This window comes from Aptenodytes patagonicus, chromosome 4 (genome assembly GCF_965638725.1).
Source record: "Aptenodytes patagonicus chromosome 4, bAptPat1.pri.cur, whole genome shotgun sequence".
In the NCBI taxonomy this organism is placed as follows: domain Eukaryota; kingdom Metazoa; phylum Chordata; class Aves; order Sphenisciformes; family Spheniscidae; genus Aptenodytes; species Aptenodytes patagonicus.
In genome coordinates this window covers 6357379-6382674 of record NC_134952.1, presented here as the reverse complement: position 1 = coordinate 6382674, position 25296 = coordinate 6357379, and the positions used below count along the sequence as shown (strand labels likewise).

Here is a 25296-nt window from a genome sequence, read left to right as displayed (position 1 = left end):
ACCCTTGACAGCCTTGACTCTTTTACCCTCAGTGCAAAAGCAGAAGCAGACATCCTGATCAGCAAACCAGGGACTCCCAGGGCTTGATGTAGTAGTCGCTACGTTTAATGCTACAGAGATGTGTTCCTACAGTCTGGGCTAAAACAAACACATACCTTCAGGGTATAGGGAAAGGCAAGGAAGTAGTGACATTCATCACCGAGTTAGGAAAAGCTCACTTGCAGCACTAATAAATAACCACAACAGTCTAACAATTCTTACAGTGCTCCATGCTGGAGGTCTACATCAATTACAATCGCCTTGAAAAAGGACAAAACAGCAGCTGTAAAGAAATCACTGAAGAGTCAACTAATTGTGCAACAGGAGGCAAAAATCTAAGTAAAAGGTTAGTCTTCCTAAAGAATAGGATAAGGATTAATGCTGAAAATCTTATAATCCTATTAGGCACAACAGCAGCAGCAATTCCCAACCTGGACCGCTACATGCGCTTCTGGTCATTCTTTGTCAAAAGGGACACGGCGGAGGCAGAAGGGGAAAGGAGAAGGGCAACAAAAGTGTGTGGAAGCGCACTGGGGAAGATCCATAAGAGCAACTATAAATGCTGCAGTTGTTTCTTTTGCAGCAAAGACAAATAAGTGAGGTTATTTGCTCCTACTCCTGATGCAGTGTAAGGGGATGTTCAACTGAATCGAGAACAAAGTCAAAAAGGAGGGGAGAAACCCTGTCTATCAGCAGGAGTTAATCTGTGGAACTGAATAACTGTATTTATTCATACAATTACATTACATTGGATTTGGGGTTTGGTTTTGGTTTTCATTATTCAAGTTTACCACTAAATGAGACAGGAAAGGATGAAGCTTCCATATTGTGGGGTTTCCTGATTATCAGGGGAATATTAAAGCAACTGAACTGTTGGCTCCTCTTTAGCAATCTCTGTCATATTCCAGGGGAGCAGCTGCACCATCACCAAACCTCCTTCTGTTGCCACTTACCACTACAGCCACAGCCAGCCCCGGCTATTATATCCTTCTATTCCTTCTCCAAATCTGCTAGCACAGTGATCTGACCATCACAGAGCACAGGCTAACCCACATCTGACAATATCCCTAATAGCATCTAGGTTATAGCCTGGGGATCAGCATCAGAGCTGGTACCAGGATCTGGGAGAGCTCCGCATGACGTCTTGACTTCTGATGATTTGGTGATGCTATTTCCCTCATGAGGTGCCTGGTCCTACAGCCACTTACCTGTAAAATTAACTCTTACTTTCTGTACAGCAGCCACTGAAATTAATGGAAAGACTCTCAGCGATTCTCAGGAGTACTGGCCAGGACTCAGGTTACCTCCAGAAATGCCTGTCTATCCATTCTCTTGAGTATTTTTAACCACACAGGTATTTTCTGGATGGTAACCTACTGTTACAAACATACCAGCACAGTGCCATCCACGTCCCAAGCCATCCAAGTTTTGCTCATCTAGTTACCATGCCACCAGCAGTGTTTGAGCTGCCCAAACATTTAGAACATTGTACTACTACAACACAAATAGAACAGCCCTTATTTTGCCCACAAATAACTAATGTCTCCATATCATCAGCACACAGCAGCCAAGATGGCAAACTTCTGCTCAAACACAGGGATGGACACATTTAGGAATCACTGAAATATTTCCTATTTCCTCAACATGTTCACTGGCTAGTGCATGCTTCTTACGCATGGAGCAGCAGCTGAGCTGTCACCACGCCAGCATTCCTCACTGAAACCGCCAAGAAGCGTGCCAATAGGTTTGCATTCCTTATTATCAGTCCTAATTAATGTTCACACAGTGCCACAGTTTAAAAATGAACGGCACTGTCCTTGCACCAAAGGTTCCCAGTTTAAATCCAACAGCTGGGGATGTGAAAATAAGCAGTGCACAAGGTCAGGGAAAGGGTTAATGTGAGCCTCTTGACAGGCCAAATGCCTGCTATCCAAGAAGGGACTGGGGTGGAGGAAGCGCCAGCTGCGCAGGAGGCTCCAGGCTGGTGTTCCCTGGGAGAAGGCTCCTGCAGATTCTTTGTGGTCATTTTGCAGCAGAATAGGTCCTGCACGGTGGCTCCAGGGCAGCCGGAACTTGCCTGTTCACCCTCAGGGTGACAGCTGATGCTATCCCCACCCTGGGCCCCAGGGGATACCAGGCCATGCAGGCCTGACACCCTGATACACACCAAGAATACCAAAGGCACACAGTGCCTCAGTGACAAAAAAAATCCCCTGAGGAAAGCACTGGGCCCTGACACCCCTGAGACAGACCAGGCTCACTTCAAACTCAATTTGCAACTCGAATCAAAGATCCTCACGGGGTTGGTTCAGTGCTGCCGAGGACAACCATGCAGCTGTGCCCATGTCACTCGGCCAGTCGTGCCCTGCCTCCACGGGTATTAACAAGGTGTAAAGCTCCACTTGAACAGTCACCCAGCACATCCTGCTTAGCTCTGGCTGCTGAGACCTTGTCCTCATGAGCACTTCTGAAGCATCGTGCACACCCACAGCACCGAGGAAACAGAGGGCAGGCCCAGGAGAACTCAGTGTCTAACAAAAAGATGCTCCGCTTTCCATCCCGATCCACCTCTGACTTTTCAGCCAGGCTACTACAGAAGCAAACCGTATGCATTGACTTGGTTAACATAACCTACTGACAGGTGAAACCTAATCGCTCCTCTTGGTGAAACTGTGGGGTAAAGGGACGACCGACCGCCCTTCCAGCAGAAATAGCAAGAGCAAGGGCTGTCCTTGATGCTTCTAATTTAAGCAGTCTTGATCCTCCCAAAGCAGCACATACTCCTCTCCAGTTGACACTATCTTTTTTCTTTTTTCCTCAGCCAGGGCACTCCTCACATGGGACCTGGAAGACGGCCAGGCACAAACAGGTGAAGAGACATGGCGAGGGGGACAGGTGGAGGAAGTGGCCTTGGCCAGCCTGGAGCTATCACGCAACTATTATGTTTACTCACATTGAGATCCTACATCCAGACTTGTCTAAAGAAGGCAAACACGATTTCCTTTTCCCCACTTCTTGTTATAGGTAGAAGACAGAAATGCTAAAGTAACAATACTACTGATGGGGAGACCTTGTAAAATATTGGGATCATTAAGATAATGCACCTGATGACTACTAAAACCACCAGCAGCAAAGGGTCTCACAGGGCTGATATTCACACTGACACCCTTGAGTATCATATTTAAAGCCCAACCAAGATTAAGCAGGTACTTCACCCTTCCCAGGTTTACTGTTCCAGGCTGTCTTCAAACTCAGGCAGAATTGCATCAGTTTACACACAAGCTAACGCTTCAAAGTTTTCTTTACAGTCCTTCAGAACAGAAAAGGCCTGTGCAGCTGCTAGAAAAATACCCCATGGCTCTGCAGCTATTTTAGGAAGCAAATTTATTGCAGGTAGATGGCTTACTAAGCTGGTCTGTTCTACTTCACACTGTGTTCAGTGAAGCTGCCTGGCCCAGTGGAGATGGGCTGCTGATGAGCAAGGGGAATTTGCCCCCGAGGCAATGCTTTAAAGGAAGGGTCTGCATGGAGAGTGTCTAGGGCTGGTGTGGGGCCCCCACCCATCTGTGAGAAGCTGCGGGTTGATAGGAACACTGTGCCTGGCACACGCCACTACACTCGGAGCAGCTGCCTGCAAGAGATAGTGTTTCGTGGGCCTCATCCGAGGCATTTGCCCTGTCGCTGCTCCCCCCCTCTCCATGCTTCGGCTCAGCAGGACCGCAGGAGAAAGCAGTCCACGGCACTGAGCTCTCTCCCAGTGCTGGCACAGCCCACCACGTCTTCAGACCCTTTCGGGGGAGAACAAATAATTCATCAAAGTGTGATACTGAGAGGAATAAAACCTGCGCCTTTTAGAGAAGAAAACATTCTCTGCTATGTGACCGGGTCATATCTTCACCCAGCTTCACTGCTCCAAAAAGGCAGGGCTTAGCATCTCTGTGCCCCTGAAGTTTTCCCTATCCAGTACTGACCGTATAGTTCCTGCTTTGAGAGCCCTGCCTTTTTCCAAGCCAAATAAATGGCAATTTGAAAGCTAAATGGTATGTTTTAAGACGGGAAGGGCTGCTTTTCCTGACTCTGGAGAAGGGGATGTTTATGTGGAAAAAGGCTTTTTTAGAAGCACTGACATTATATTCCAGAGATGACAGATGGTTTAAAATCTATATTGTGAGTTAGTCTACAGATTTATGGTAGGCTTATGATACAAAAAGGAACAGAAAGAGACATATAACCTAACCAAACTCATTTCTAGGCTAAAAAAGGTATAAAAAATGGATTGCATATCAACAAAGAAGCTCTGCATTATTTTCATATAAAACCACAAAGATCATGCTGCAAGTATTATTTTGAAGTTATTTTAACTGATGCTATGTGAATCAACTTTTAGAAAGTGTAAACATGTACAGGAATCCCAATTTAGAGCATAATCCTACACTCTGTGTATCCTAAAACTCAGTTCAGGTCATGGAAGTCTTTCACCATCAAACCATAAGTGTTACCACTGGCTGAGGAGATAGTGAGAAACACAAAAGCTCCTGTTTGTCTATTCCTCACTGAAAGACAGCTTTAGACTTCTAGTGTTGTACTCATGGGAGAGAAAACAGGAATAAAAAATTAAATGAAACTATAACTTGTCCAAATCAATTGCAACATGGGATCTCCTTAAAGTAACATTACTTCGGCTTCCCAGGGACAGAATATTACTAGAAGTGCTCAACTAAGTGCAAGGAATTTTTTAGCTCACAGATATAATTTAAAAACCAAACCAAAAGACCTCTTTGACCCAAATATTCAGCTAAAGCCATGAAAAATGTTGACTTCCCATGGAATCACTGTCAGTCTTGGGTTACCAACAGTTCAATCCACTGACACAAATCGAGCAGTCCCAAGGCTGCTCTGAGTAGCACCAGGTCTCAGAGATCTTCACAAGCTCTTGGAGGAGGACAGAAGCCCCAGTTATGTCCCTACACTAGCCAGGGAGAGCAGTTTGGTATAGGAACAGGTATCAGGTACGGTCATGGCCAGCTTGGTGCAAAACAGCCTGCAGACAAAATCTTACTACTGTCCGGACGTTTCTGTAAATACGCTAGTAAATTAACAATAAACAGCATAACTCCTTCCATCAGTAACTGACCTTGGCTTCTTACATCTCTGAGGACCCTACAACATTAACCCAAAAAACTAAAAGACCAAACATTTGGAGGGACCAGCCACATTGAAAACACGTGGGACCCAAGTCAGTCATAAGCTCTACGTTCCAGAGCCAGTATTTAACTCCTAGTTAAGTGAAAAAAAACAACCAACCAAAACCAACCCCACCTTTAAAACACCTCTTCTCATTTGGATAACACATTTCAAAGAAGTATTTCAAAGTGCAGTATTAATATTAGTGAACCAAGTATCAAAGTCAATTGCACTTCCATTGATTTCTGATTATTTCTATTTCATTAGTGTTTTATCTCTATTTTAAATAATAAGGACAGTGAGACCCACTTAAAGTTATACAGGAAGCTCATGTCAGAGACATGAACAGTACCCAGTTTTCAACCCCAGTTTTAAAGCAAGAGCATAGGAAAACTAAGGCAAGATGATTCTACAGGTAATTTCAGAATATTCAGACCATCTTAATGCTTTCGTTAGTATGGGTATCAGAATGCCACATGCTATATATAACAGCTGCGACATTGCAGGCAGTTCACGGGCCACGTAAACCACATTTCTCTTTATGGCCCACAGACAGAGGTTGGTATTTCTTCTGGGTGCTATAACAAAATTTTAGGGAGGGGCTGGGCACCTGCTTTTTTTACTAGGACCTGCGTAATTTTTTTAAAAAAGGAAAGAAAGGAAAATGAGACACTGTCATACAGCTTGAAAAAGACAGACTTCTTGTCTTTTCTCATATGCATTTGACAAGGATTTCTAGTGTGAATTTAATAGAATTCTTTCCTCCAGGGTCTTTTCTCATTTCATTCATCCTTTTTAATCCCTCCATTTTATACAGCTAATAACAGCATCTTAATGAAATGCATGGTACAAATGAGATAAACAAGGAGGGAGAGATCTCCAGCTGGAGCTAAACTGATACAGAGCAGCCTCCAGTCTAACCTAGACATAAAGGAGAGGAAATCAGAAGGAAGCAAGCCTCAGTACTGAAGCCACGGATCACTAATGAATAATCAGAGCTTCTGGCTACACCCCTGAATTCAGCTTCAACTACCAGTAAAATTATTTCTAATTAAAATAAATTAGAAGAAAAATGACCATTTAGTGGTTAATCCTAAATCATAGTGTTAGGATAAGTGATAAAAAACAGCAGGTAGGGGAGCCTAAATAATACCCTGACCCGGCACCTCTTAGGGCTGTCCCAGGACAGCATCAGCCCCATGGAGGTGACACCCATCACGACGAGTTAATGGAAGAGGCTTTCCAGAACACCTCACAGACTGGGGGTGGTTAGTACCTACAAGGGTATGAGACTCATTATGGGATGCATGAGCAGATGGTGCACTAGGGCTCACACATGAAATGAAGAGCACACCAACACAACAGTACAGTGGCACCCTGCTTGGTCTTGTTTCACATCTTACCCCTGCACATACTAGTCCACAAAGGTCAGGATGTAAAATACCTACTGAATGTCCTGAAGTTCTGAAGAACACAGGGGACAGCCAATGCTTTGGCTTCTGTGCCAAGAAGCCTCATCACTAGTGCTTATTGGAGAGTAAGAGAACTTCCTCCAGGGTTGACTCCAGAGGAACTGGACTCACCCAGCACCTGAGGAGCAGCACCGATCCCCTGCCAGATGTAAATCTTCAGCCCATTTACTCCCGTATCAACAAACGGCAGCTTAGATATTAAAAAAGCCCATCAACACTAAGCCAAACCGTTGTAAACACCTTTCTTCCCCACACTCTCCCATCTGAGAAGAGAAAGAGCAAAACCTATATGACAGGTATCATTTAGCATGCTAATGGAAACTGTTCAAGTGAAAGAATGGTGAATGTAATATAAGAAACAGAAATGTGTCCTTAGACTAGAATCATGGAGTAATTTAGGTAGGAAGAGTTCCTACAAGTCTTTAATCCAAAACAGGACCAACTTTGAGTTTACCTCAGGTTGCTCCAGGCCCTGTCTGGTCAAATTTTCAGTATCTCCATCTCTGGACCCCTGTTCCAGCGTTTGCTTACCCTCGCTTTGAAGAATTTTTTCTTTACATCTAAACAGAATTTCCTTTGCTGCAGCTTGTGTCCATTGCCTCTCACCTTTTCACTGTGCACCTCCACAAAAAGCCTGGCTCTATTTTCTCTGTAACAACCCATCACATTTTTGAAGACAGCAATAAGATCTCCCCTTTGCCATCTCTTGTTCAGGCTGAACAAACTCAGCCCGCTCACCTCTCCTGGTGCACCATGTGCTCCAGCCCCCTTCCACTGGACTCACTGCACTTTGCTGGTGCCCTCCTTATACTAGGGAGGCCCAAATGGGGGACACTACTCCAGCCAGCCACTGTCTCACACTTGCCAAATAGAGGGGAACAATCACTTTCCTCAACCTGCTGGCTAACCCTCTTACTAAACCAATCCTGTATCGAGATCTGGAGAAGAACAGCACTGCACCCTTCCCATCATCAGAGGTGCAGAAGAGTCAGGGACCTACTCCCTGAATGAGGAAACTTTTCCTTGCTGCTTGGAGAACATTCTTGCTCAGCCACACCACATCGCTTCCTTTGCAAGTGGTGCCCTCCCCAAGAAGCTAAGCTGGGGTCATGGTATGACAAAAATAGATGCCACGCTACAGCAGGACTCTGAAAAAGCTCCTTTTAGCCTACTCCAGATGAGCTGTTGCAGTAGTACAAACCTCACTTAGCTATCTATAAAACAAAACTTGACTGCCAAGGGAAGTATGTTAAGAACAGTACCACGTTGTCTTAACTGTGGGACTTAACATGGACCAAGTTGCCACTACCGAAGAGCTTTAAAAAAAGGGGTGAGGGAGAAGAAATTAATATTTACAAACATTTACTGCTTTGATTCTCTTCCTTAGCCATTTTTGGTGAGCTAGAAGAACAGCTACATTTCCCTTATCTCTACAGCCACGTATTCACAGTGTAAGCCTTTGTGTCATTAAGTGTGCAGCGTCGCTGTGAAACGTAATGGTTTTACGATAATGCTATTGCATGATCTACTCCTACATAAAGCCACTAGTAGGGAGGTCACTATCAGCTTATTTGCTTCTATGCCAAACACCATAGCCCATCATACGTATCTGGAGAGAAAATGACACATCCTTTCTTTTGCTGGAGCTGGGAAGCTCACGGAGAAAGTAAATTACCCATACACATGGCTAATAGTCATGCTATGACCATTTTTAAAGGGATCAGAGGCTGCAACATCCAGCAAAGCCTTGATTGAGCTAAAATTTATTTAAAGGGCTTCCTTAAATGACAATCTCCACTGCAGTGCCTAAATTAATCCTTTAGCAGTTGGAGAATTGTATTTTCAAGTTAAATGAAGAAAGATTAAATTAAACTGATTCTAAGAAGTTATATTCAGCATTTCCAAAGGGTTCACCTATGTTAGTAACAGGACAAATACACACCCCAGGATTCAGGAAGCTTTAATTTCTTTGACCTACTAATTCTAAGAGGCTTTTCAGGACTGTAAGTGAGTGCATAGCAGGACCCTAGGCACAGTAATATCAACGTCTCTGTAAGTCTTACCATCCTCAACTAGTTCTCTCCAAGCCTTTGGGAAATAGTTAAGTTCTCGTATCCCCATTTTACAGATTGGCTTCTCATAGGCCCAGCTGAGTAATCCCCTGGTTGGACATTGATCATGCAGTGTTGACATGCAAAAGATGCATCTGTTGTGCCTTTAAGCTGCTCAGGTTGGGCAGGATATTGTCACTGTTTCTGGCTTGGAACATACCAGCATAAGGTGTGGGTGTACTAATAAACTCTCAGGAGGAGATGCAGTTGTATAGCTTCTAAAATTCATGCCATTCCCTCAGTAACACTTGCATGTTGCCCAGAACCACCGCCCAAGTTAAAAATTTCTGACTTGCAATTCACTTTGCAGGTGCATGTGACAGATACAATTCATGCAGTTTGCACAGGATTCTAAGATATCTTTGTTCTTTGCTCAGCAAAGAGAACATATGTACAAATGTACACATCAAGACAGAAATATTGGAATTTAGACACATTCCCTCAGCACTCTGGGATGTTTCTTAAAATGCAAGGCTTCTCTTCTGAACTTTGGAATCTCTTTATATCTATTTAACTTTCCTACATCACGATTCATCCCACAACTGAGTATTTTTCTGCTACAAAAAGACAATTCTTTCCCTGCTCCTCCCAAATAATTTTATCTCATTAAGTATCTCCAGGTTTTTTATTTCTTGACCAACATCTGATTCCTTTGTTTAATTTCTGGTGATTTCCTATCCTACCATAGCTTCTCCCTGAAGCTTAACAGGTTAAACACTTTCCTGTTACACCAAGGACTCTAGATTTCAGTCCCTGTGGTGTTCTAGTTAAGTGAACTTTGGGTCTTTAAAGATAAGACAGAGAAAGGGGTTTCTATTAGCTTCCGCCAATTTTCATAGCACTACTACTATTCATCTGCATTACAGTTTTTAATAACCAGCTATTACCTAAAGTGCAGGAGAGACTTAAGAGCAAGGACAGGTGTCTATTGAAGCATCTCACAGTACAGCACTTCATACTGAGAGCTTCACGACATCAACTGGAAATCATTGATTTTGCATAGATTCCCAAGGTAAAAATCTTTAAAGAAGCCTGAGTCAACAGGCAGTTTTCAGAGATGACGAATATCTACAGGTTCCATTGACGGTGCTGGAAATTAAATGGTTTTCACCACTGGAAAACAGCAGCTTGGCCACAGCCCAGGTAAAGCCAATGTGAGATCTGGAAACCGAAGTCACCATTTCCAGGCTATGCTTCTGTGCTAGCCTTTATCACCTCCATCATTACACTTAGATGAGCTCACTCTGTGAGCATAGCTTAGTACCGCAGTACTGCCAACTCTCACATTTGTTCATTTAATCTCATCAGGTGATTTCTTGGAAGTGATTATAGGAGCATCTCAGTTCAAAATAAATTCTCAGACTTAATGGTTTCTCAGAAAAGAGCACGCAAATAATCTTGCAGGTTCAGAGTACAAATCAAATTATCTGATGCACAGAGAAAGAGAGAGATGCACATACGAGAAAAGTCAGGATTTTAAATCCAGTCTCACAATTTGGTGAAGAGGTGAAGGGGTTTGACTCAGGGTTTTTTAATGCCTCCAGACAGCAGTATCACTACCCAGATACTCAATCTTCGTGCTGACAGAAGATGTCATGTTCCCATTTGCATTCAATTTTGATGTCTCCCAGACTTCTCCTATCTTTCTGAATTTCAGGCTTTGCCTGAGAGCATTAGAGAGTAAAAGGGATAAGCCACGCCACTCTTCTATTCCGCATTTCCCCAAACACAAACGTGTTCAGATCAAAGCCTGTGACACAGGCATAGCTCCATTCTTACACCGTGAGGAACACGTCTTTGTTTTGGGCTTGGATAAAAAGCCAGTGCATTGTACAATTCAGAATGGTAAAGGCTTTGCCTGTTCTCTTTCTTTTGGCTTAGTGACTTCACCTCTTTTTCCCTTCTCACCTTCTCTTACACACATATACCTTGCAGCTGGCAGCTACTCAAAATATAAAATGAAATATAAACTGAGGCTTAGGAGCCAGATGGAGACTTCGCAGAAATAACTTTAGAGGAAAGCAAAGGGAAAGACAGCCAATGCTTCCAAGTCCATCACAGAGATTTCTAAGTAAGCAGCTGCTTGAGAAGGCAGCTTGTACTTTTTGTGGGAACGCCCGCACTGCCTGCTATCTTATGTATGCTTTTCCATCATTTCTTATTCATTGTAATACTGCTGGTTTAAATGCCACAGTCCAGTGCTTGTTCTCCTTCCCAGGCAAGAAGATTCACACAGAAGGATGACAGTGTTGCAAGTGCCACTCTCCAGAAACAAAGCATTGCTATTTTGAGATGAAATGGTTAATTGTTTCAAACACAACATGTAGCTGTATAAAAAGTGCCTTGAGAACTGGATCTTCACAGACTTCAGCCATATATGGATTGACTGCCCAGAGTGAGGTTTCTTGGTTTCAAGAATATACCTAAAACACAATAGTGTTTGAATAGGGATCTGATTTGTTACAGCCAAGTATCTGCAAACCTCGGCAGAATAAGAATTGAAAAAGAATGCTGAGCTATTCAGCTAGTGGTAGCATAGCACATCTAAGTGCAAAAACCTCAGGACACACTATAGCAAAGAGAAGCAAAACATCTAATCTATAAGCAAATCCGGGGGGGGGGGGGGGGGAGATTTTACAGAGTGGGTTTACATGAGATTAACTATGAATCATACACAAACTACAAGGAAAGCAGACTGGTTCAGTTTCCAGTACCGTGCAAAATCTGGCATAGTATTTATGTACTTAAAATGCATGTCCTGCCTCACAGACAGCAGGCAAGATCCTTCACTCTGGCTGTATGCAGCCTCTTAACCAGCTCTGCTCATTCTGCAGTGATCTAGGAATAATCTGTAGAAATATGCATAGGGTCTGTATCATCAGTCATGTATGTCACATTCTCTTGGGCCCTGGAAATGGCTGTCAGCAAGCCCTTGGGATTCCCAGTTCTGGAAAGCCTGCAAAGCAGCACTGAAAGGGATTTAAAATGGCCAGGATCAGGGATGCAAGCTGAGAGCTAATGGCAGCAGGCCGTGGTTAGCTAGCATGCTGCAATGTCCAGCAACCTCTGTAACAGATCTTCACGTAAGGGTACAGGGATGAAGCACGAGAGGTGAGAGAGTTTCTCCCTGTCTGACACAATTAAAGTAACTTTTAAAATATACGTGCTTGGGTGGTCTGCAATAAGGCATTAGGATTCTTTAGACTGAATCTAAAGAGAAGGCGGTCATGCTCTTCATCCTCAGCTTTTAATGGACATTAACACTTACTAGAGAGAAGCTCAATAGTGAAGCTCAACAGAGAGCTCCAGATCTGAGGTCAGAGATATCTTGATTACGGGCTTTGGGACGGCCCATTTGATTGGCTTTCGTTGCTGAAGTGCAGGTAAAGCCATATGCCAATCTAGTGATGAAATTCCCAATGCTAAAATGAAAAAAACATAGAATAACTGTCCTGACAGAATCATGTCTTTGGGAGCCCTCCATCCTCAATCTGTAACCCCTCAAAGGGCAGTTTAACTTGAGGCTCATAAGGAACAGAAGTCCTCTGTTGTCTTGAACTGGCCAATTTCCACCCTATGATATTCAATTTTCTAGGATCCAGCTGGCACCCTCTACAAGGCCCTCACCGTTCTGAGCTACAAACACAACCTTGGGATTCTGACCTGGGTAGATTTACACCACTCACTGACTTCAGCAGAGCTACACCAGTTAACACAACTTGAAGCCCTGTTATTACCTTAGGGATGAGAAAATGATTGAGGTTTGCATTGAATCAGTATTTTCCAGCTATTTATTCCCTCTGTCTGCAGAACATCCACCCTTGATCCTTCAGGTTTACCACAAGCCAGGACTGGGAATTTTTGTGGCAGTTCTTGTTAAAATTTGGCAATGCACCACTTAGCCTACTTTCACTGACAAAACAGAGAAGCTGCAATTATTCCAGATATGAACTGATTTTTTTTTCCCCTCATATACTGTGTTTTCTTTGTTAGAAGGTTACATCGAGAACTTTTCTATTAAATTCCATCTTTCTGTTTGAATGATCACTTTTCATTTCACAAGGACTCTGTAACTCTGATCATGTGTCTGGAAGGCTTTTTTGAGCATATAAAACGATACACTTATTTGACTGCTAGATTAGAGGAAAAGAGTTGGTGCAATTCCTGTTGGATCTAAGAATCTCCAAATCTTCTAAGTGTATGTGTGGTTACTCAATTATCTCTAAGTGTTCAGGTACTAGACCATCATTACAAATTCCCATCTAACAGTCAGCTGTAACAGAACACACCATACACAAGGATCTCAAAATGCTATCCAAGTACTGATGAAACAAGTTTTATCTAATGCTGTGAGATGGGAGACTACTAGCACAGACACAGGTATAGGCAGTAAAACACAGGGATTCTAGTAGGCCTGTTCAAAATTACCACAGTAGCCTACGTTACAGATTCATGACAGTTATAGCTGTATACATCTACAGACATGGATCTATCTATATGAGAGAGAGATGATATCCTGAGAAAGGATCATTAGATCACAGTTTGTCCCTAAATCATTAGAGTCAGCAGGGGATTGGTTTGACTGATTGCATTCTGACAGCTATGAGAAGAGGTTAGCACAATATAACAAACATGAGAAAATTCCTACAACATTTATGCAGGAAACTATTTACTCTTATTTCATTGTCTGTGTTTTTAGGGTATCTGTTTTAAATAACAGCTTCCTCTCTGCATTTGATCCTACAAGAAAGACCCTTTCTGTATATAGGACAGCAGAGTGTGTTGCCATGGAAATTATGATCTACTTAAATTCAACAAATCCAGCCTTATGGGGTATATTCCCCAGAGTATTTCAATTTAATTATTAATGTTCTTTCTAAATAGCAACATTTTTCTGTTTTGACCGAAATCCTTATAAGCACAGTGAAAACAATAAACCTGGAAAGTGGAATCCTTTGTTCAGCTGCAAAACAGGTGCACTTAAGCCAGGGAAGATGCAAACAGCCTCCAAGCTGCCCTGCCAACGTGCTTCAACTCAGACCTAGATGGATCATCTGGAAGGGAGAAAGTCTCATTCAGTGCCTGTGTCCATTATGTCCCTGGCCTCTCTGCTGTGATTTCCAGCAAAAATACCAGCTAGGACAGTGGGGTTTTTTCCACATGTCCAGTGGAATCTAAACACTGACCATCAATTCATTTCCATATAGCCGCCAGTCTTGCGCTCATTCTCCAGCCGTGCAAGCCCAGTGAAACCACTCAATCTTTTCCCATGAAATATATCACTAAACCCAAAGCCTTTCAGCCTCAGGGCAGCTCCAGCATCCATCTTTCTCCTTCAAGTGCCACCATGAATTCTGCAGGTAGATTTTAGGCGCCAGATGGTGTTATTCAGGCTGATCTAACACTGGGGATAGTTTATTGTGGGTCACATAATATGGGTGGCTCACAGGTCTAAGTTTAGACATGCACAGACACGTGTCCTCCCAAGTCCCCAGCAGAAGAGGCAGCAGGACAAGCAGAACCCTTCCACGAGCAGGAAGAGGCTCAAGAGCCTAGAATTGCTCATCCACAAAAGGGCCCAAGGCAGAGCGCAGCCTGGAGCAGCCCTGCGGGAACTGCCCGAGGCAGAACAGCGACCTTATCACTATGGCTATTTAATGTGACCTGCAGCCTGGGTAAGCTGCTCTCCCCACATGCTCACAGCAAGCGTTAGGGCATTTGTGCCGAAGACATCAAGACAAAGGTAGCCATGAAATGTTGTGATGACAGGAGAAGGTCATCTTCCTGTGATTGCTCTGCTCTTAATCTTGAAAAGGTGCTTCCCATCTATCCTCCCTAGAAGGGTATTCCTCACAAAATGTCATCTAAGATTCCTGGTTTCACTCCACCATGAGTGCTTCTCAGGGACTGACAGTCACGAGAGCTCTGCCACAGTCTACGCAAAACATCCCAGAGCACCCCTGAACTTTTGACCATTGGCTTGGAAATTTCAGCTTGAAATTCGTATTTACATTGCCCCTCCAATTCTACTCCAGAGAGCGTGTCTCATGCCCACGTCAGGGTCTATCATGTGTAAAGCAGAACTGATCATTGAGATGGACAGAAGTTATCACTAAGCCTATTTTACAGGTACCAAATTAAGAAAGAATAAATAACTTGCCCTCCTCCCACAGGGAGTTTGTAGCACCGCTGAATCCAGGCTCTTGGTATTCTCATACAAAATCCGCAGCACAAGTCCTTCCCTCCTCCCTTGTACGAGGCTGGTTATTGGTCATAAGCCTCCCTCCAAAACACGAGGCAAGAAATGTCTGTTAGTTTTTGGCTTTCCTCTAAAAACACTTATTTAGAGGTTGGAAACAAGAAATAGAATAAATGAGCTCAACTGAGCTGAATGAAAGGAAGCAACAGTATGAACTCAACAGAATAGGAGTGCTTCTTGAGCAGGAGCTGCAACTGTTTGTTGACGCTGATAGCATTGAATTGTTTGGTAGACTCAAAGGCAGGCTACACATGTTGCCCTGGCATCCCTGGGACCCGTCCAAAAAGGCACAAAATTCCAGACGTGAGGGGCATTCTTTCTAGCTCCTCACAAATAGGTTCTTCAATACTGGTTTTGCTGTCCTGTAAAATTTGCCATTTTGGAAAGCAAAAGAATACTGTTGGCTCCATGAGACAGAAGGGAGAAAAATGGACCGTAGCTTTATTGACCAGTTGATTGATTCCTTCTTTGGAATTGGTTGGTTGCTTATTTATTAGCAATTAGTGCATTAGCAGTAAGGGACACAGCAAGCAAGTAGGCAGCATTTGAAGAAACAAACCTTTACTAAGCGTGACACCAGGCCAGCGTTCCCAGCTGTCCCCCTGTGGCTCCCAAGAGTCAATCTCCAACTTGACACCTAATCCTCTGCCTCCATATAAATGTGTGTCCCTCTGAAACATAATCCTTGCTCTTCATTTCTGTTTACTGTACAACCAACTTCCCTCCTTCAGTACCACCCTCGCCCTTCTTCTGGCTACCTGGCAGCTTTTACCAGCCTGCAGGTCACTGCTTTAACACCCGCATCAAATGAAAATCCCTTGTCCTCCCCTTCTAGATCCTGCAAAACGTGTCTACAAGAAACAAAAAGCAGGGTACCCCACTAAGGAGATATGCCTGCTCTGAGCTTCGTATCAAAAGATGGAGTTATGCTGCGTACGAAGCTTGGGAAACCACTACCCATGTTTCTAGTTCTGGCATGCCGCTCCAGGTCTGGAGTGCCTTCCTAGGTCCTGCCTGCAGAATGAGCAGGCGTGTCCTGTTATCTCAGTCCTTCTCTTCAGAAGCACGCAAGTCATGGAAAGATAAAACAGTTTTCATTTCGTCGCTTCTTCTAGTTCATTTTCACCACTCTGCTCACCATCTGTTTTGCCTGTATTTCACTGGTTTAGATTAGGAGCTCCTCAGAGCAGGAATCTCGTCTTACTACATGCATGTGAAATGCCAAAACAGAACATGAACACTTGTCCTGGTTTCGGCAGGGATAGAGTTAATTTCCTTCCTAGCAGCTGGTACAGTGCTGTGTTTTGGATTTAGGATGAGAACAATGTTGATAACACACCGATGTTTTAGTTGTTGCTGAGCAGTGCTTACACTAGCCAAGGACTTTTCAGCTTCCCATGCTCTACCGACTGAGAAGGCTGGAGGTGCACAAGAAGCTGGGAGGGGGGGCACAGCCAAACTGGCCAAAGAAACATTCCATACCACGTGACGTCATGCTCAGTACATAAACTGGGGGAAAGCTGGCCGGGGGGGCCGCTGCTCGGGGACTGGCTGGGCATCAGTTGGCAGGTGGTGAGCAACTGCACTGTGCATCACTTGCTTTGTGTATTATTATTATTACTACATTATTATTATTATTATTTTATTTCAATTATTAAACTGTTTTTATCTCAACCCACGAGTTTTTCTCACTTCTACTCTTCCAATTCTCTCCCCCATCCCACCGGGGGCAGGGGGAGCGGGGGGAGAGAGCGAGCGGCTGTGTGGTGCTCAGTTGCCGACTGAGGTTAAACCACGACAAGACTGTACCAGTAATAGCATCACAAAGAAACTACCAAGGAGCACAGGATCAGTCTCATAAATGACTAACCTAGAAGGCAGAGTTGCATTTATTCATATATTATTTATTTTTATATTACTACAGAACTTAGGAAAACCAACTAGAGACTAAACCCCATTGTCTAGGGTAAAATCAAAAATACTAAGTAAGAGTTCCTGCCCAAAAGAGTTTACAATCTAAATAGCATACGTGTGATAACAAAAGTATGTGACACTTTCCTCTGCAAAAAGCAGCATGTGATTAACTTCAAGAACACAGGTGATTTAAGTGAGATTTTGCATTGTAAGTGTTTTGCTTGCAAAGAGCCCGATTACATGGATGCATCCCTCCATTGAGCCATTTCATCTCACAAGGCCTACCTGAAATCTGCTGAGTGGCCCTGATCAAGTCAAATGCAGAGTCAGACAAAAGGAAATCTAGACTCATATCCTAGCTGCCTAATGAGGACAGAGAAGAAATTTTGACATATAAAGGTTCTATGGCAATCCAAACTGGCCAATACTTCTGCAGCACTCAAGTCTTCACTTACCTTTATGATTAGCCTGGAAGTTCCCAAGATACCACCTCTGTTCTGCTGAAAGCATGGAGCAGAAAGGCAAATGCAGTGCTTAGTACTTAGAAGCAACTGCTCAGGAAGTAGCAGGCATGATTATATGCCCTCCTTTGTCCTCTCTGTACCAAGCATTTCCTCTTGACCAAACAGCTCTCTATGCAACACATTACCTTTAATGGAAGCTCCTTAGAGATGTCCGTCTCCCTCCATTAACTGCAATAAGAGCACAGAAGAGTGTTTCTCAACCTTTCCTATTCACTGGACCACCTGACCCTTTGAAAGAAACATACAGCTCATTTTATATCCCAGTGTTGCTTAAGGATAGGTGACAAGTAATAAGTCACGTGGAATTGGTAAAATGTTGAAACAAACGTTAATATTTTACAATAATTACAAAACTTGTAACTAAAAAATGTAGTTCAAAATGGTATCACCTGATTAAATCAGTCAGTACACAACTGACAACTGCCTGGGTGAGGAGTTCTGTTTTAGAGGTGAAATGTTTTCATGGACTGCCTGATGTTTTGTGGACTGCCAGCCATCTGTGCACCACAGGTTGAGTAACTTGGCTCTAAATCTCCCTGCTGGGACTAAGTAACCAATTTTAGGTAGTGTAATGCCTGACTTAGTAGCCTGAATTAGGCAGTTTGGCTGTTGCATTCTGCTGTCTATGCCACTGAGGACAGCACTGAGGATCTGAAAGGGAATGGGTCATCATTCAGAATATTTAAGCCTTTGGCTGTTCGACTGCTTCAGGTAGCATCTATTTAAGTCTGTAGTTTTGTTTTACCCCTCCCACACTCATCACAAGTCAATAAAACAAACCACAAACACAATGCCCAATTCCCTTGATCAGATCCCCTTTCATTAATTTATTAAGGAGCCTGGAGGAAATATATTACCTGTTACCACAGGTTTTCTGTGGAATATTGGACACATCACTTGATGTCCCTGTGCCTCAGCGCCCTTACCAGTACAACGGCAGTAAAAATCATTCTGATGACACAATACTTACTAAATTAATGCTTCAAAGTACTTTAATACAGTGAAAGGGAAAGGGTTCCACAAAGGCAAAATACTGTATTAAGGCAGCTGCGAAGGCCAAGCCTCTTAGCTATATTCCACAACTTCTAGTTTGGTAAAACGTCCTTCTTTATGAAACCAGGACTAGTAGCATCTGCAACGTGCACGCAAGAAAACTTTCCCCATTGGGGCTAAGAGCATTTCCAGCACATCTGTGCTTGTGCAGGAAAATCTGGGTCACGGTTGACAAAGCAGCAGGCAGTGTTATCCCCTGCAGTGTGATCAGCACGGTCACATTTCACATGAAGGGCAAAGCAAATGTCGCACCTGCGCTGGATGCTCCTCTGTCAGTTACTGTCACCAACAGGTTCTGCCCCCTCAGCAGAGCCGTAAAGGCTGCAGCAGAGATGCACATGGCAGACGCCAAGCTGAGCTGGGAGCCACAGAGACCGCTTGCTCTTCATGCGAGGGAGAACAGCAGTGCAAGACTGCGAGATCTGTTTCAGAGGGATTGCACCACCTTATTGTATAGGTAAGGTTTCTTAGCTAATTCTGCGTGTATGGCAGGTGGTCTGCCCTTCCCACTTCCCAGCTTCAGAGCATGTAAAATAATCTACTGCAAACTCATCCCATGGCCTTAGCCGAGAGCTCAAGCCACACTGGGTCCATTGCTGTATTTTCACATAATTTCGCATCACTGGTGTTGAGGCCTGTACACAGCAATAAATACCAGAATCCTTCACATCACCTGCCAGCACCAAGTAAATAATGCAGACTGTGAAGAAGGACCTTCACATATGTGGTGTATATCAACTGAGAAGCTACTGCTGACATATCAATAACCAAAAGCATGGGGCTGTGCTATGCCTTCATGAGAACAGCTCTCGCCCACTTGAACAGATCCTGTCTCTGCCTGCCTCTGGTAAAGAGGATATGAGTTATCCTTTTCTACCATCATATAATCTATTACATGACTTTTTTTTTTTCCCCCCATTCATAAATCTCTTCAGGCTTCCCATACACATGAAAAACAGGAGGAGGAAGGATCTGCTAAGTTTCTCCAAAATGGAAATTCATTACTGATGTAAGCAGTGTCTTTTGATTAAATCAACGCCTGACTCAGTAGCACTATGGATTTATACCAGCTGAGGATGGGGGTGGCCGATCTCACCTACCCTTGCTAAAATGGCATCACAGTAACCAAGAAAGAGAAAGCGAAGAAATTGTGACAAGGAAGGAAATTGCACTCATCAGTTTAAAGAATCCTTTGGTTCCTCTTTGGTTTTGTTCAGACCTACCCACTTCCAGTAACAGCCGGAAGAAAGGATGCCTCTGATAAATCCCCAAATCCCTATTACTTCCACACGGGGCCAGGAATTCCCAGTGAACATATCTGAGGCTGCCACCCTATTTCACATCAAACCGTAAGAGATCAGACAGGCCATTACTGATATTTTGATTTAAAGAAAACAAATACAGGCAAAAAAGCATAATTACGGCTGTGCTTTTTCACCATGAAGAACATATTTAACCATTTTATAATAATTTGTAATGCTCCTCACAGCAGGAATTCAAATGCCTAAGTCACACAGTATCATGTCAACTATTGATGACCTGTCTGATCCAGCCTCATTTCTACTGACATCTCCTTCCTCTGCCACCTGTTCCAGATTGAAAGGCTTTAAACAGGCAGCGTGATGTGCCGAACTTTCAGAATTGGAACCAAAACCTGTATTTCTGTTCTGCATGATCCCAAGCACAAAAAGCAAGTTCCATGTTTCTGAGAAAAGAATAGGATTTCCACGCAAATACAATAGGCTGCATTTATATATACCACTTTTAACTTCAAAATGCTTTTAGACAACAGCCAAAAGGTATAGCAGACCAGTAACCACCTAGGATTGCCAGTCCTGTGCACTGTAGCTGAACTGGACTGCAATAACAAAGTGTTGTGGTTTAACCCGGCAGGCAGCTAAACACCACACAGCAGTTCACTCACTCCCCACCCCCCCGCAGTGGGATGGGGGAGAGAATCGGAAAAAAAAATAGTAAAATTCATGGGTTGAGATAAAGACAGTTTAATAGGACGGAAAAGGAAGGGAAAATAAGAATAATAATGATAAAAGAATATACAAAATAAGTGATGCACAATGCAATTGCTCACCACCTGCCAACCGATGCCAGCCAGTCCCCGAGCAGTGGTCGCCGTCCCCCGGCCAACTCCCCCCAGTTTATATACTGAGCATGACGTTATATGCTATGGAATATCCCTGTGACCAGGGTCAGCTGTCCTGGCTGTGCCCCCTCCCAGCTTCTCGCTGGCAGGGCATGAAAAGCTGAAAAGTCCTTGACTAGCACTACTACTGACTAGCAAGCACTACTCAGCAACCACTAAAACATCCGTGTGTTATCAACATTATTCTCATCCTAAATCCAAAACACAGCACTGTACCAGCTACTAAGAAGAAAATTAACTCTATCCCAGCCAAAGCCAGGACACGAAGACATATCCCAAGCCCTTCTGCTAGGGTGTCCTCTACCTCTTGAAGCAAAAAAGAATCTCCTTCGAAATGAATAGCAATAAACTGTAGATGGTAGGACATGCCACTGATCCCTTCTGGTCTGTCTCAGGGAAGATAAATTCAGCACAGTTCATTACACTTCACAGATGAGGAAACTGAGATACAGGTGTTCCAGGATGTCCTTTGAGATGTACTCAGAAATGATGAATAAAAAAAGGGGTTGTAATTAACCCACGAGTAAGATGCTATCCCATTCCAGTTATCATGAGAGACAAAGTAACAAATAACCCCAAGATGCAACAATTGCAATTACAGTGATCGCACACATCCCTTGGTGGAAAAGACACCTGTAATCTACCACCATGAGAAAAAGAACATCCTGATTTTGTTCTCGTTGAGGTGAGTGAAAAAACTACCTGGAACACAGGAGGATGAGAACTGAGCTCTTAAAGGAAAAAGATTTCCAGGGACAGGATTATCTTTTTGTTTCACATTTGTACAGTACCTAGTGCAGATCCTGACCAGAATAAAGTCTTTGACTTTAACACACAGCTATGGCAGTATAAGATGCTGCTCTGAAGTTTTTATCATTTCTCTTCTGGGGGTTACCAGCACACAGCTCTGCAGGCAGAACAGAACAAGCCAGCACTCCGGACTAGCGTTACTACGAAGTCCAAACACTAAAGTTGAAATGATGTGAGAGAAAGTTTGCAGTAAGCTGCCTGACTTCCCACTGAAGCGGGTGAGAAGTGCTCACAAGACTCTTCTCCTTCAGCAACATTTTGGAAATAGAAACTGCCAGGACAGAGACGGTATCAACCAAGTCAGAGACAGTGGAAGCAACAAAGCACCCAACAGCCAAAGCAAAGGTTTGCTTTTTGTTTTAAAGCCCTTTCTGTTAGCTGAGTCATATCAGGCATAACCCCCATGGAGATCAGCAGAAGTCATAAGAGCACAAAGCAACGTTCACAGTGTGACTAAACCACACCACACCACTTTCCTCATAATCCTTACTATACCCTTAGTAAGATTTGATGAAAAAAAAAAAACCTAAATAGGCACAAGCAGGGGAAAAAAAAGCCCAACCAGGCGGCCATTCTACTTAGAGCACAGCTGTCTGTACTGATGGATCAACTAGTGATTCATAATGAGATGGGGAAACCAGATTAGACAGATTAAATCTTTGTCATGATCCTAACCTGAAGACCACTGTACACCAAGGAGTCAGTGATCCACCTAACAGTTAACCTGAGTGGGTGCAGGCCTGTGCTGCGCTGCATGCACAGCTTGGCCTTCTGGCCTGCGTTGTGCTGCGCATACCCCTTGGATGCAGGATCAACTCAGCTGGTTAATTGTAACGAAGGAGCCTGTAGGAAGCTCACAGTGGTCACCAGCGATTAAACCACCTGCATGTCCTTGTTTGTCTTCATCTAAAACTGCAGCAACAAGTTCTCTTGTGAACATTCTTTTCATTTGACAGTAGAAATGATGAATAGATTTGCCTTTAAAAAAAAAAAAAAAATACTCTAAGGGCTCAAAAGACCAAAATGTAAGGTAACCTTTCCACAGACAGATCTGCATGGTGTGCTGCGCCCAGACTGGAGGGCTGTTCCACATTAGGCAGCTCAGGGTTTGGCATGTAAGGTTATTTATACTCTCCTCTTTTTCTTTATAATGTTAGTTCTAGTAAATGATATTTTAAGCAATACTCTACAAAGTCCGAGTTTCTTGCTGGCATCATAATAAACCAGCAAAACATTCTTAAAGGATGGATGTATACTAAGTAGCAGTGCAAAGAAAGTGGTGATCAAGCTTGGCTTCCCTAGGTTTCCTTGCAAAATTATTTTTTAATTATTACTATGATTACTAAACTATTACTATTTACACTGCATATTCAAATTGTTATTTGCTATTGAAATTCTAGTATAACAAATAATTGGTACCACCCTCTACACAGCTGATTTCATACTGTGACATGCTATTCAGATAAATAAAGCTGAAGAGAACAGGAAGGTTTGTATGTACAGCTAATTACCTGACTGCAGACATCAACTGCTCTACATCCTGCCTCTATCAGATTTTTACCCAGTCCATGTGTCTTAGATGAAGTCACCCATGTAGATGTGCGTGTGCTGAGGCAAGTAAGTTAAACTACTGTCTCTCCATAGACATTCTTTGTTCCTGAGGATTAGCTGGGTTACATGATGACAGGTTTTTTCAAAGTGGAAATTAGTCTAGTAGAGAAGCAAGAAAAGCAGCCTTGTACAATACACGCTACATCTCACATTGCTGTCAGAGATATCTGCACAGTTATTCCGTTCAAATTAAATCATTTAAATATTTAACACACTTTCCCAGAATGAAGTGCAAACCCAATAATGGCTAGCAACAGCTGCAGCTGAATCCAGATCATATACCTCCAGGGGCTAAATTCAACTCTGGAACCCCCAAAAATCTTCATATCTGACAGCCACCCAATGTCTTAGTGATACAGAGAGATAGCCAAGATCAAGATGAGTTTTCCTTTTGATGTTTCATCTCAGATGGCCAAAGAGGAGACCTTGAAAATGCCTTTCTGGAACTATGCTGATGGTGCAACATCATGGCACGTTTCTTTCAGACAAAGAAAGTGACAGGCCCTTGCAGACCCCCTACAATAACTTAAGAACACAACAGATGTTCTCCTGAGTCTGCAGCTATAGGTACCAGACAGAGAAAACTGGCAAATGATCCATCTGATTCAGTGTACTAACCTTGACTAGCCACATTTCCAGAAGGGAGACAGACCAGCCATCCTGCTGCCCCACCTTAAGCCTAAACTCCCCCCCCCCCCCAGGAATTTTCCTAGTGGCATCAAAAATGTGCTTTTCTCAGTGAATCTTTTCTCAGGTGGGGCAGATGAATGTATACCTCGCGGTTGCTCCATTTTCCCCTGTTGCCTGGGAAGAATTTCCAGGGAATTTCTACATGTATTCCCACCTACAGCAGTTCATGGAAAAGCTGTAGGACAAGCGCAAAGAGCCACATGCTTCTCCTCCCAGGCTGACAGGTTACAGGGAAATCGAGAACGTCTTTTGAGAGGGTGGGCGGCAAGTTGCAAGGGGGAAGAGAAATATTTGATATTTCTTTTACAAAAAAGAGAGAAGAAAGCAGCGGTAGGGGCTGGGAGACCCCGCGGCCGCCTCTCCCAGCGCCCCCTCGCGAGTCCCCGCCAGCCGCGCCGAGCCCCGCTAACAAAGCGTCGCTGCCCAAATCCACGTCCATTTTCCCACCCGCTGATGCTCGATTCCCCCTCCTGACCCCAAGCCCGTTCATCGCCGAGCACCGGGCGATGGCAACCGCCCTTCTTCTCCCCTGTCACCTTGCGCTGTACAGCACGACAGCATTTTGCCCTCCAGCCCCTGGTAATTTTCCCACGCTGGAAAATACCGTTTGACCCACCTATTTCCTCCCTCACCCACCAAACAGCCGAGCGCACCATCCCCTAACAACAACCTGCTAAATTTAGCCGAGTCGCCGCCACCGCGTATTCATAGCAGGGGCGAGCGGAGCAGGCAGCAGGCACGGCGCGGATACCGCACACACACACGGACACGCAGACACACGCGTGCACACGCCGGGCACACGCGTGCAGGTGCCGACCGGCAGCTACTCACACCACTAGCCTGGAGATGATCCATGAGACCATGGCGCTGCGTGCCGCAGGGCTGGCTCTCCCGGCAGGGAGGGCTCGCCGCGTCTCCTCGCCCGCCGCCGGCCGCCGCCCGAGTGAGCGGGGCGGGCGGCTCGGCCATCCGGCCCCGCAGCCTCAGCGCAGCCTCACTGGCGGCGCCGCCGGCAGCCAACGCGCAGCCGGGCCCGGCCGCGGAGATTGGGCAGGGCCCGCGGCCGCCCCCCGCGGTGCTCGGCGCTGCGGGAGGAGGGGGAGGAGCAGACCCCGCCGGCCTCCCCAGCCGGAGACCCCCGGGCGTACGGGGAGTTTTCGGGTGCGGAGGGAGGACTGGGAGAGGGCGGTGGCTGCGCCAGGCGGGCAGGGGTCCCTTCCCCACGCTGCGGCATGGGGCAGACACGCGTGCACTTCTGGAAGACCGCAGCCGAGCAGGACACGAAGCAAACCCTATCGACTGCTCACACCAAAGCAGGGGCAAAGCTAAAGGCATGGTGTTGATGGGCTTCTTGGGTATATAGGAAGAGGCAAAACCCCCTCCACGCCCCAAAGTTTGCAGGCACAACTGACAAGGGTACTAGCCACAAAATCCAGGTGAATCCCTATCACTGTCAATGATGACAGCC

The 25296-nt window shown here is 44.5% G+C and overlaps 1 protein-coding gene across 5 annotated transcripts in view; it reads right to left on the bottom strand.

Annotated features, from left to right (window-relative positions):
• Window positions 1-24799, bottom strand: part of REEP1 (receptor accessory protein 1) — a 74930-nt gene extending 50131 nt beyond the window's left edge. For all 5 annotated transcript variants that reach the window (XM_076335719.1, XM_076335720.1, XM_076335724.1 and 2 more), the window contains exon 1: window positions 24660-24799. In XM_076335719.1, coding sequence (XP_076191834.1) covers window positions 24660-24691 — 32 coding nt within the window. In that variant the 5' untranslated portion in view covers window positions 24692-24799. The remainder of the gene's footprint in view (window positions 1-24659) is intronic.
• Window positions 24800-25296: the final 497 nt, after the last annotated feature.